Raw genomic sequence first — 14,308 nt, forward strand, 5'->3', positions numbered from 1 at the left:
CTGAGCCAAAATGTTGTCTTCAAAGCCAGCGGTTCATGTCAGCAGAGATGAAACTCAGGAGCATCTAGTTACGGGCTTCATTGCCCCTGCGGAATTTCCCACTTGGGCCTCATACTTTGAGGGGGACACTGTTTAGCTGGGCATCTTTATGTGCTCGCTGTGCGCTCAGAAATGAAAAGAGCGATGTGATGCGATCGACGGGCGTACTAGAGACACTTCCCAACACATCTGTGCAAAGCCTTATCGGATTTTCACTGTAGCTTTCATTTTGTGACCGATCGGACCTCACTTTCCGAATAGCACTCGTATATTAATCTCACGTCTTTGATACGATGTCCACTTTCGTTGGGAAGCTTCGGTTTCGTTCCCGTTACAGAAGAAATGATTATTAAAAGTGAGTTTTACGTGCTCATTCAATACAGCTGCTAGAGCCGGCCGATGTGGCCGAGCGGTTCTAGGCACTTCAGTCCAGAACCGTGCGACCCCTACGGTCGCAGGTTCGAACCCTGCCTCGAGAATGGATGTGTGTGATGTCTTTAGGTTAGTTAGGTTTAAGCAGTTCTAAGTTCTAGGGGACTGATGAGCTCAGATGTTAAGTCCCATAGTGCTCAGAGCCATTTGAACCATTTTGAACAGCTGTCAGAAATTAGGCTAGAGTTTTATCGATATGTATGAACAGCGACATTAAATGACGAAGAATAAACAGCTTTGGAGCGGCGAATGAGCAGCGCTGCTGCAGGGCTGTAGCAGTTAGTGCCGCCCTGGAAGGTGTTGTCACTTCTGAATTATTGGTTATTCTTGTTGTTTTATTCTGCCTATCCACACACATCGATAAAGCGAATATCGCACTAGACTAATTTGGCGCAGCTGTGTTGAATGACCACCTAAACGTCACGTTTAAAAATCATTGCGTTTGCAACGCGAAACAAACGGACGCTTTCCGTCGACACTGAACGTCACATGAAAGACGTGATGAGCAGTATGTGTTTGGTCTGACAACAGATGCTGGACTGCTTTTTTCTTGGTTTGGTCCAGACCAGCTCTTTCCATAATGCGGAAAGCCAACTCGTTGCTTTAGAAGAGACACGTTTCATTCTATCGAAGATGAAAAAGTGTTCATCGCCCTTAAGGTATGCAGTTTAGAGTCTACGTTACTACAAGAGTTGCCCTGAAAGTAATGCACCGAATTTTATTTCTCAGCCGATAACAATGCTACGAATAGTACTATTTTAAGTCATCTGAGTGATCGCGCCAAGTTTCCGTCACTTCCGACAGATAGCGTAGCTGCAGGACGGTTTCAAAATGGCGTCTGTAGGTGATGTACGTTACAAGCTACGTGTCGTCATTGAGTTTCTCACTGCAGAGAAAGAAACTGTGGGGAATATACGCAAACGCTTGTGCAAAGTGAATGGAGCATCCGCCTCCGGCAGAAGTACAGTTATTCTCTGGGCACGGAGAGCGAGGACACCTGAAGGCGGTTCGGCGGAGATTCACTATTTGCAGCGGTCGGGCAGACCATCCACGGTTGTCACACCTGACATGTTGCAGCGGGCTGATGTTATACGCGAGGATAGACGCATTACGACTTGGTAGGTGGCGCTGCGTCTGTCAATTGGCAAAGGAAGTGTGGATGCAATTATCCGCACTCTTGGATATTCAAACGTTTGTGCAACATGGTCCCGCGGTGTCTAACGGTGGGTCACAAATCGCACAGAAAAAACATTTGTCTTGATTTGTTTCAATGTATCGAAGCTGAGGGGGAGGTCTTTTTGTCCCACACTGTGACAGATGATGAAACCTGGGTTAACCATTTTGAGCCTGAAACGAAACGACAGTCGATGGAATGGCATCATTCCCACTCCTCACAGAAGAAAATATTCAAAGCAACTGCATCCGCTGGTAAGGTCAGGATCACCGTGTTCTGGGACTGTGAAGGCGTGAATCTCATTGATGTGTTGCCAAGAGGCGGTTCCATTAATGCAGAAGCATATGTCAACTCATTAAAAAAACTCAAGACGCCCTTACGGTGACTTCGGAGCCACAGCAACCCAGGAGATATTTTGCTGCAACACGATAAAGCTCGGCTCCACGCAAGTCTGAGGTCTGCTGAACACGTCGCTAATCAGGGCTGGACGGTGTTACCCCAACCACCCTGCAGCCCTTACCTAGCCCCCTCGGACTTCCACTTCAAAAATGGCTCTGAGCACTATGGGACTTACCATCTGAGGTCATCAGTCCCCTAGAACTTAGAACTACTTAAACCTAACTAACCTAAGGACATCACACACATCTATGCCCGAGGCAGGATTCGAACCTGCGACCGTAGCGGTTGCGCGATTCCAGACTGAAGCGCCTAGAACCGCTCTGCCACTCCGGCCGGCGACTTCCACTTGTTTGGGCCATTAAAGAATGCCATTTTGAGGACGATGAGGAGATGATTCACACAGTGAAGTACTGGCTCCACCACCAAGACAAGGATTCGGCACACACGCCGTTGTTTCGCGCTCAAGGAAGGCCAAAGAACTTGATGGACGTTATGTGGAGAAATAGGGTGTGTAGATAAAACACCATCCCTTTGTGTGTGGAAGTCTCATTACGTTCCGTAAGGAATTGTTGAAGAAAATAAAAATGTGGTGTATTACTTTCTGGGCGTCCACCCCCAGTAGCTGAGTGGTCAGCGCGACAGGATGACGATACTACGTGCCCGGGTTCGATTCCCGACTGGGTCGTAGATTTTCTCCGCTCAGGGAGTGGTTGTCGTGTTGTCCTAATCATCATCATTTCATCCAAATCGGCGGGCAAGTCGCCGCAGTGGCGTCACATCGAAAGACTTGCACCCGGCGAACGGTTTACCCAACGGGAGGCCCTATCCACACGATATTTACATTTACTTTCTGGGCAACTCTTGTAGACATGCTTTTGGTTGTTTGGCTTACGTAACTGTCTCTTAAGTTTGTCGGTGCTTTTTGGGACGTCTTGTATAAATTTATGGAAATAAATTATGGTTGGAGTGTGTGTTCAAGCATCCCCTGTGGATGTGTAGGTAGATGTGGCACGGTAGAAGAGGGGACAAGTCACGGGAGACAAGTCACAGGAGCTGTTCTGCTCAGTGACTCAATTACTCGTACTATCAGCGTGTCCGGAGAACGTGCCTCACGTGAAGTGGGTCGACCGTAGTAGCGGGGCGGGGGTGGATGGGGGGGGGGGGGCAGGGTGAGTGGGCGGGCGGCGAGCGAGCGACGGCAGTTGTCGGTCGCGGAGATTTCTTCGCCGCCACTCTGCGAGCTGCAAGCTGGCGCGGCACGGCCCCCGAGGGAGCGCTGCCAGGGAAGAGGGACACAAGGGCAGGGGGGGAAAAAAATGTGGAACGCGGGAGGGAGAGGAAGAAGGAGACGGAGAAGTCGGGACAGGGGGAGAGGCAGAGAGAGCAAGTGCGACTCGCAGGGAGGGGGACTCCAAATGAACATTCGCAATTAATGCTAAGTGGCGCGCAGCCGGGGTCGCCCGCCGGCTGGAGGAACTTTTCATTAAAGCCTCCGGCGTGCAAGGAGGGCGCGCGGTCTTCTCGTGTCAGCAGGCTGCAGGCTCCGCCAAATGTAGCGCCAGACGCTGCCGCGGAGAGCGGCGGCCGGCACAAAAGTCGGGAAGCGGGGGCGGTTCGGCCGATAAGTCATGCATAAAATTAGAATGTAATGGGTCGCCCTTCCACGCCCGCCTGCAGGAGGAGACGGATGCCCGGCCGGTTGATCCGCCGAGGTTCCTCCGCGGCGCCGGATTGTCGCCTTTCCAGATTACTGCGCTTCCGCCGGGGGGAAGTAATCTCTCCCTACCTTCCGGGGAGGGGACGAGCACTCACTGCACGAGTCTGCGGAATTAATAGCGAGGGCTGAGGAAAGCTAGCCTTGTTATGTTCGAGATTGTACACGTATTATTTCGTCTCCCATCGAGGGATCCGTGCTACTCAGATAACGGCGTGAAGTAAACTTAACTAGCGCTATTCTTCCTTCCATCCACCCTTCTCAGGCCTCCTCACAAAAATGAGAATCTCTTCCTTTCAATTGTATAACTTTGGTATTTTTAAATCTGTTTCTGTTTTGGTTGGCTTGTGGTTACGGGCTATTAGGTGGTCAGAAAATGAGCTACGGGGGCTGTTACTTTTAAGAGCTCTGACTTGTGCTGCATATCTTATTTTCAATTCCATGCATGTTTGTCCCATGTATTCTGACTATGTGTTGAATGCCGGTTGACACAACAAAATTGCTTTTAGATACAGAGTGATGTGTTAATTCGCCAACCAAATTCATATTAACATCAGTCGATTCCACATAACAAGCTACGAGAGTGATGCTGTACAAGTGCCATATAAACGTATACATATCTCTATACAAGTGTACAATATTTAACACCTTATAGAACTTTAAAGGTAACACAAACAACTAAGAAGCAAGCTCGTCTACACACACACACACACAAGGAGGGGAGAGAGAGAGAGAGAGAGAGAGAGAGAGAGAGGTTGGACAGAGAGAGAGAGAGAGAGAGAGAGAGAGAGAGAGAAGATACTGGTGGAGGGGGGGGGGGGGGGCGGATAAATAAAATTCAACTTCGGCACAGAATACATTTGAGAACAACTGAACACCGACTAGGATGGGACAAAAATTGACACTGTGACACTGCGTGTTGGTCAAGTGGAAAGAGTTTGTTACAAATAAATTCTCCAAAATATGTGTATTACTTGTGTTTGGTTTTAAATAACTCATGAGTACTCAGAAGACAAAGGACCAGCAGTAGAAACAATAACAGAAAATAAATTCCCGAAATATTTTGACACAACAAAATTACATTTGATTATAGAGTAATGTGTTGACTCGCCACCAAATTCACATTAACATCATTTTGTTGCTTATGAGAAGCTACCAGTGCCTGATAATGTGCAAGTGGTCCTGCATAGCCGCAGAATTTAAAGGAAAGGTAATGTCAGAAAAAAAAGAAAAACCGCCTGTAAGCGTAATTTTGCATACATCAGCTATCGCTTACAATGCGTTTACATTTCACAAATCTGAATAAAGAAAACCCACTTATGATGCTACAGATGTGCTGAAACATGTTTGGGTCACATGGAAAAGCAGCGTTTTGTATAACAGGAGGACATTGTACCCAATAATCCTAACCCAGTGCTTATTGGCTGATAAGATCATACCAGACAAATCACATAACATTTACTGAGAAAAGGTTCCACTATCTCTTAAAATGGAGAGGGGAAGAGAATTTGATAATCTAAACAGTGATGCACAAGAATATTGCTGAAAATCTCTATGGCAAGGAATTAAAGGTAAATATATTTCAGACAATACACCTCCTGATAGCGAAAGGCGAATAGTGAGATGTGTGGCAAAGACAGAGGATGTCAGACGGAGTTTGGTACAGTTTGCACTTGAAAGAATCACACCTTCTAACTATTGGGAACGAATCATTAGCTTCGCTGTAGAGTGTGTGGAGTTCTTAAATTTCCTGTAATACATCGTAGACCAATCCTGAACCTCCGTTTCCTCAGGGAAATTCTCTTCCCGAATGAGCTACCCACAGCTCCTCTCCCTGCCACCTCTGCCTTATAATGGATAATCCAAATACCTGAAATGCATGAAACTACGAGGAAAATTATATTCAAGGAAAGAGTCACCACATTCATCACCACCACCACCACCACCACCACCATCACCATCATCATCATCTGTATCATCACCGGCATTATCGTTATCATTTCCTCTCGACATTTCAATGCATCTCATCTTCAGTTAGGGCATCGTCACGGTCTTTCGTTAGCATCTGCAATCCAGCGAAGATCTTGGAGGGGTCACCTACCAGTCATTTGCCTGGCTACATTTTCCATCCACTTCATTTTAATCAGAGTTCTCCAATTTGTTTGTTATTCCGCACCCTGTAGTGATGCATGGCATGAATTTCGCTTCTGCTATCTGTAAAATTCTCAGTTTCCTTATTTGCGTTACAGGTCCATGTCTCATTACTAAAAGTCGGAGTCAGTAATACTTGCTGATAATAGACTTCCGATTTTAGACACACCGGAAAATTTGTACTGCCAATTCCATTGAATTTGAAAAAAAGTTCTCTAAGCCCTTTTTACTTACTTTCATTGCCTTTTGGTTTCCTAAACTTCATTTTAGCTTACTTTCAAACATTTCTTATAAAGAATTTCGAGTATCTTTCGAAATTCATTTTCGCTGTAGACCAAGAATACCCCAAAAACAGCATACAAGAAATACATCAGATAAATTCACTAACACATTCTTCTTTCTCGTTTACGGATGTGAAAACTTTCTGTAGGGTTGCCAGTAAAATTTTAATCATTTGTAATCTGCTTACCTAACCCCTCTTTCAAGTCAAAATTACCTATTTGGCTTACAATGTTAACTGTAACACTGATATGTACCAAAATGCCCCACAAAGTCCCAGGCACGTGTTGCCCGATTATGTAACGTAACCGGTTGTGAAAATTAAAACATTTTTATACAGGAGCGAAGATAGTGACTGATATACAAATTAATTTGTCAAGTATAGTTTACGTTCTTTCACTCTACAGAAGATACGATAGTTAAATGTTTTTGGTTCTTTTAATGACCTATTTTGAGTATGTAGTGGAGTGTAATCTATTAATCCGTAGTAGAGTCAGCCTCTCATCACAGGATTTAGTGGATCTCCTGATCCCGTGTCACGTGACAAAAAGCGTATTTGGTGTTGAAGAACACAGTTTCCTGTGACCGAGGCAGGAGGTGTGTGCGAGTGTGCTCCAGATCAATAATTGTTACGACAGGTTATGGAAGGTCTCTTGAGTCTATTAGCGGGCCAGACAAACTCCGTGCCACAACTTTCTCTCAGTATGACGCTTAGCACAAATAATGTGTGGAATTATTTTTTCATTTGATACGACAAGTAATGATAACACAAATAAAAAACCTCCCGTTACTGGCCTGCATAGCATAATTTGTGGAAAATAAATTTGCAGTCGAAAGTGTAATGCAAATATCAGCGTATTACGGTGTGCGTACACTTTAATCAATCATCATTATTTACGAGCGACTTCTTTCAATTTGTTTCAGGTATTACCATAACATCCACTACCAGCGACTGGCTTATGAAATCTAAACTGGTCAGATTGTGGGAGTAAACATTAAAGTCGTGCCGCTCTAGCTACGAATCCAACGTTGAAAGTTTTTGTACGCTAATTTCTCATGAGGTCAGGGAACGTAAACTGTTATAACGCCACAAGGAATATTATTACAGTTCTCGCAACGGACCATTACAACATATCAACATAAGAAAACAATGAAAGCGATGCCGGTGCTTCGGTTTTTTTATTTTTACCAAAGCTGTTACATGTATAGCTGTGGAAGTAACTGCTGATAAGTTTCTCGTCGAACATTTAAAAATACACTTTCTTCTGAACTACAGTTTACATAACAACATGAAATGTACTTACCAGTGGGCGCTGAGACACCTGTTTAGCTGCTGGATCTTCTACACTACAATGAATATGTATATAACAATGCACAAATCGAAATACCAGAGATGCTCTATCTAGGATTATCACATACATTTTACAAGTCATTCATCACGGCTATAAAATATACATAACCTAACGTTAACATAATAGTCATTTTAAATGCTAACTGTACAGTATGCAAAGAACAACAGCGACAGAACAGAAGATAGGTTGGTGGGGAGGCATTGTTTGTTTCAAAGCGAAGCTCTTTGTCTAGCTAGCTCTAATGTTGTTTCTGTAATGTCTCGTTTTGTTTGTTTCTGTAGATGTTGTTCTGTTAATGGAACTTTCCCTCGGTACCCAGTCTGATCTGCTCAACCAAATCCAAAGACAATGTAAACTAGAAAGTGAAAGGCAATCACTTGTGCAGGCGAGATTAACAAACAGTGAAGAGCAGTTTTTTATCTGCTGTGGTATTATTCACATCATGATTTTATTGATTTGTATACAGTACACTCGGTCGAGACCAACCCACACAGAACGCCAGAGACTGGCTGGTGAAACTGATAGTAGCGGAGCTGCTATGACGTGGTACCGAGGGGACGTCCGCGGGTGCCCATGCAAGCGGTCGGTTTACCTTTGTCCGAGTAATGCCCGCTGAGGGAGCTGTACACTGAGTTGTTCACGTCATTGCCGGATGGGTCCAACCCGTCATCTGCGAACACAGTCGTACCGTCCACGTCGGTATAAGCGCTGCCTTGCTAACAACGAGCAGAAGACCCGACCGAGACCGCACAGCTAGGTTTCCACCTCACATCTTTTATAATGTTCTCTCCGATTAATATTTCAAGCCAGAAATACATAAAGAACCAGAGACTGATGCTGCAATCAAGCCTCGTTAGTGATTACTCTACCTACACTACAAATTGGCCAAAAATCGTACAGGGATGTTTCCTGACCAGTTAGTGCAGCAGGTGCAGCGCGCTGTAACCTGATCCGCCAGTTCGTAAAAACGCTGGTTCGTTGAGTATGTCGGGGATTAATCCATTGGACTGTCCTGGATCGCCCTCTGCATCAGTACTGCGTTAAGCAACATTGTGACACGTAGGTAGCAATAGAGAATTATTTGTTCTCATACCTCCACGGGCCATTACTTCCTCGTTCGAAAAATGATTACTGGGTTCAATAAGCACAGTACAGCAGTGCGAAATAATGGAAATGAATCCAGGATAGAAACTACTTTCAGAAATTTCTCGTAGTTCCACATACCCCATTGTCTTATGTTAACAGTTAAATTCTGATCTTATGTCATTCGCAGGTGGTGCCAAATAGCTTATCAGTATTTTAAGACAAAAATTTCAGAGCCACCAAGAGCTGCTAATGAAAAAAGTCTTTATTAATTATAGTTCGAGTTAATTTGTAATTTTTGGGTGTCAAAATTGTTTACAATATAATTTATTTGCTAGATCGCAGATTCATACAATGCTATGACCGGTTTCGATTGTGCTAACAGTGTCTTTCCGTCCTTCCATACTTTGCATTTTATCTGTTACATTTTTTCGTAATTTATTGACGTACAGTGAAGTCATCGACGACACAACATCTGTTGCACCTAGTATTTTGATTGTTAAATTTGCTTGTAATACAGTGACATTCCCATACCAGTTAGTAGCCCGTTCATTAGAATAGTTGGTTTATCCACTCACATATTGTCCCAATATTTTACTCTTATTACTTGTGGACCTCTTTCACTACCCTAAATCAAATTATCAGATTCTTTTTCTAGTATTTTATTTTGACACGTAATTTTCGTTACATAATTGTGCATATAGTGGTCTCCTCTAGCAGAAGAACGTTTGTCTCTATCTTAAGCAGTACCATCATCGAAGACAAAGTAGTTTTAATGACTCAGTACTTGACTGTATAATATATCCCGAGCTACACACGGTAGCGATAGTGTCACTTTGTTTCCATTTTATATTGTATTTACTGTAAGTAGAATTTTATATGAACAAGATTTTTTCTTCTGTTTTAAATTTGTAAATTTTTACTGACACAATCGAAACTGGCGATAACATTGTATAAATTTGCGATCTAGGTAAATAAAGAAAAATATTGAAAAGAAAGATCACTGTTCCAAATGTTTGACCATTGACTTACAAAATTATTTACAGCTGGGATTGTTCTTCCAGAGGGATCAAATAAAATATAAACCATTCTGCATCATTACCACCGGTAGTAAAATGCAATGTTTTAATTTCAGTCATCATAATCAATGTCTTTCGGAAGCCTGCAACCACGTCGTTAATCTTTCCAATAATACAGCTCAGAACCAACTAAGTGTTCCCATGCATGGCAGAACGCATTTCAGGAAATGGGAATGAATTCCTGAAACGTTTCACGCTGTGCATGAAAAAGCGTAGCTGGTGCCGTGTTTCATTACTTGAATCAAAATCCAGCAATATACAGTCAATAGTAAAATGCATTGTTGCAATTGATTTATCATTCGACACTCTCATAATCAGATTCTGTATGAAGGACACCACAGAAAGAACATTGCATTGTGCCTGCGGTACATAATTTTATGACACCTGTAGATGATCATCTGATCTAAGCAAGTAATACATAAAAAATTATTTCATCAGCAGCTGTTGGTTATGAAATTTGATTTATCTCATCTCATCTTCGCCGTATTTTCTGCTAAGTTATGACGTGTATTTTGAAGGCCGTAAATGTAGAAATTAGTTCTGATTTAAAGCCTAACGGATCTAGATCTTCTTGCTGAAAAGTTTTCCTGATTTTATAGCAAGAAAACGATCCCATCATCAAAGCTTATTGAAGCAAGGTAGGTCTTGTCACATCTAAGGAATAAGTTAGTAAAAACAGAAAAAATAAATACTGCCTAAATGGCCTTTATAAGTTAAAAATATGTTCTTCAGTTGAAAACCGATACATTGTTATTCCTAACAGCGCCGAAAATTGCATGTCTCAATAGAAAATCTGACATAAATGTCATCAGACGTTTTCTTTACCTACGTTTTAAATTGAACACCTTATGCAGTAAATACGAACGTTAAGGATCCTCACTGTGGGAACCAATCTCAAAAGCTTCTGTGGCAGTAGTCGGGTCTTCTGCGTGATACAAATGAGAACTGTTTGTAATGACACAATCTCGCTACAAGCAAACCACAGTCACTTTGCAACACGTCTCTCTGGTCTGAACAGAGTCCAGTCGCGGTCGACAGCTCCTCCAGCGCTTCGCGGGTCGTGGGTGACAGGCTCTACTCAGTGCAGGTGCAAGACAAGGCGAGGGCAGTCAGGCGTGCTCGTATCCGTGGGCGGCCGGTGGGCCCGAGGTGGGGGTGGAGCTCCAAGTGCGTGCAGTGGGCGTGGTCAGGCAGAGCAAGCGTCTCATGCCCAGCTACGGTCCTAACACTCTCTCTAGGCTATCTACGTCTGGCGGCGATCAAAAAGCGGAGTACGAAATTTACTATTCCTCATTAATCCTTAGCAGCGATGTTCAACATTTCCGAATACACAATACGAGGTTTTATAGCTAATGTTATACACCTACTGTAAGTCGCTTAACTTTCTGTATGCTGATTTGATCTAATTTTTTTTGACAAAGGCATACGAAAGCCATACATCTTTCGTATTAACAGGAGACATGGAACTCAATAACACACAACGAGCCATCCGATTTCGAAAGACTATGTCTTATACGCTAATGAAGACTGAATCTTGGGGTGAATATTAAATTACCCACTGAAAATATAAGTTTACCTTGGCACCAGTTGTAAGCTGCCAATTCGTGTGGACGTGAGCAGGGGTACCCATGGTGCAGTCAGCTTGCACTCTCGCTCTTTCATTACCCAATCTGCATCGAGTAATGATGGCAATAACACAGCAAGAAAAGCTGTTTTATATGATAAATTTCAACAGGCGTACTAGCTGTGGGACCAGAGTTTGCTCGAGAGTACGGCAGTGCACCTCCTACATTGTAAGGTGAGGGTCTCATTGAGACGATACAATATGTGATACGACACACTGTAGTAAGGCTTGTCCAATGCTACAGTTACTCGTGCGACGCTCATGTTCCTACAGGTGACAAGCAACAAGTTACAGTAGGTGGCAATGGCCTCGTGTGTGGCATGCTGCTGGCAGTCTTATGGCTTTCCTTCCAGCCTTAAAAATAATTTCGTCATGTTAGCTGCATTTCGTACACAGCACTGTGTTACCTAAAATGCAACAAATGTAAACTAGTCAGCGACTACGTTTTTCACAGCAAACATTTTACTTAATTTAGAAGTATAAGAATGACTATGGGCAATAGAAAACAGAAAATCACTTCGTTAACAAGCTGCTAATCAGACTGTAATATGAATGGGAAAAATTGCATGTCACAGAACTTGTGCAATTCCCAAAACAGCGGTTTTTAATGTTTTATGTGAAAAGTAGAAGTTTTACTGAGAAAATAACTACAGAGATGGATGAATTATTGCTTCACATACACTAAACAATTTTTTTTAGGCTCATTGGATGATCTGAAATATCCCTCCCAATCTACTGAACGACACATTTGCATGGAGTAACCAGCACTCCACGTTGCGCCAACCAGTACGACAGAGAATCGTGTTGGTGTTTGTTTCGCTGTCGTCCCACTGCGGACCAGTTAAGTCACTTCAACCACGCTTCTGCGGGGTACACCAGTGCGGGTTGGTTCTACAACGTATCATGAGTTGTATCACTTGTCGCATCGCATATCATATCAACTCTGTGAGAACCACACCTAAGGCAGTACAGAATACACCATTTGAGTCCAAGAACGTCTTATCTCACGGTATCTACTTTTTTGTGGAGGTTTGTGAAAAACTGCATCTATGCGTCTCCCCTTCCGACAAGTTTCGGTGAATCGCTTCAATGTGTAGCAACAGCAGTGAATGCAGTGTTTCTACTCAGAAATGATCACAAAAGTGTGGGATGAGTTTGACTATTGTGTGGACGCTTGTCGCACGTCCAGTGGAAAGCATATTGATCATTTGGAAAGTTAAACGACAATGATAACCCTGAATATAATTATAAAACCTACCTCAAGATTGTACATCTATGTGTGTAAGAGATGTAGCGTTGTAAGCCCATATGTCTCTTTTGAAAATAAGTTAAAATTTACCCCAATTTTCTCTCTTGTCATGTAAAATATATAGTACTGGGAATTCAATGAATAGATTTGAACGACACTGTGCCTGATTCACAGTGGTGTGCTGGAAATTGTCTTTAGCGAGTTCTATGACTGACGACCGACATGGCTGGAAATGGAGGAAATTAGTTAATTTCGAAATATTTTTCGCTATATACATATGGTTGCCTCTAACGCAAGATATCACTAATTTATGTCGTGTTTTTTTGCACAATAGCCCTTGCTCCGGGAACTATCAAACACCTACTCATGTGCCAATTAGCCAGTTGAGGCTGTTGTAGTAATGCAAAAAGCCGCTTAGGATTGCTGTAGGTGTGACATCAGTTAGAACGTCATGGCAACAGGCCGACAGCTCCTCTTTTTTGTAACGAAGGTTATGGCATGATCGTATTTCACATGTGGGTACCGTCTGCCCAATAGATATTGAAAGTTCGCTTATTGAGCAGTTTAAGTGGAGTGGAATAGGAATTTTAGAGTTATGTTGTTAATGAAGCAGGGACACTATGAAAAAATAACGTGTATATTAGTTATCAAATACTGCACTGTTTCAGTATTACGCATTTAATATAAACTCAAATCAATAACAGTTAAAAAATTGTCAATAAATTATGGCAGTCAATAATTAGTGTTTTTGAATGAACACTCTCGAAATTAGATAGATGCAGAATTACGTCAACTGAGATGAAATTTCTCAGAATAGGCAGCAGTCTGTGACAGATATGACGACGGAGTACGATGCTGATACAGGCACAGGTGCTCTGGAGCATACCGTTCGCAGACCATTATTAAATATGGAGCTCCACATCACACGACCCCTACATGTTCCTCTGTTGACGTAACGACATCGTCAATTACGATTGCGGTGAGCACAGCATCACCGAGTTTTCACCGTGGATTAATAGAAACGTGTCGCCTGTCGAACGAATGGCATTTCTTGCTACACCAGGTCAGTGTTCGGAGCTTTACACGCCTTCATCCAGGCGAATGGTTCCTTGAAGCGTCCACCGCGCCACAGACGCAGGCTGGTGAGGCCAGAATTACGCTATGGGTGACACTGAGCTGGGCTGGCCTTTTATGGAACTTATGGTAGCACTCGAAGACACCATAACAGCAGTGAACTACGTGAACATTGCTGCGGATGGCCTGCATCCCTTCACGGTTGATGTCTTCTCTGATGGCGATTACATTTTCCAGCTGGATATCTCTCCGCAATACAAGGACAGAATCGTGTTGCAGTGTTTCGAGGAGCCTGATAGTGAACTCATATTGATGTCCTATCTAGGAAATACCCCTGGTCCGCACCAATTGGAACACATATCGGGCGCCAGCTGCGTGCCCACAAACCACCGTCGCGTAATTTCCGGGAAATTAGTGACCTGGGAGTAGGTACCTGGTGACACATACTTATGGATATCTGTCAAGGACTTGTAGAATCCAAGCAGAATTGCTGTTGTACTGCGTTTGAAAAGCAGACCAACACGCTATTAAAACGGTGTATACTCCTAGGAAAGCGCACGTAACCGCAGTAGCAGAACGGCGGAATACCGCCTGTGTGTCGCGGGCAGCGGTTGCTGCAGGGGCGGGTCGGCAGGTGACAAGTAGGGAGCGCGCGGGCA

The 14,308-nt window shown here is 43.4% G+C and overlaps 1 protein-coding gene across 1 annotated transcript in view; it reads right to left on the reverse strand.

The window, feature by feature from the left end:
• Positions 1-14,308, reverse strand: part of LOC126485037 (lachesin-like) — an 897,349-nt gene that overhangs the window by 59,421 nt on the left and 823,620 nt on the right. Inside the window, exon 8 of the mRNA XM_050108642.1 lies at positions 8,133-8,210. Coding sequence (XP_049964599.1) covers positions 8,133-8,210 — 78 coding nt within the window. The remainder of the gene's footprint in view (positions 1-8,132; positions 8,211-14,308) is intronic.

This window comes from Schistocerca serialis, chromosome 6, assembly GCF_023864345.2.
Source record: "Schistocerca serialis cubense isolate TAMUIC-IGC-003099 chromosome 6, iqSchSeri2.2, whole genome shotgun sequence".
NCBI classification, from domain to species: domain Eukaryota; kingdom Metazoa; phylum Arthropoda; class Insecta; order Orthoptera; family Acrididae; genus Schistocerca; species Schistocerca serialis.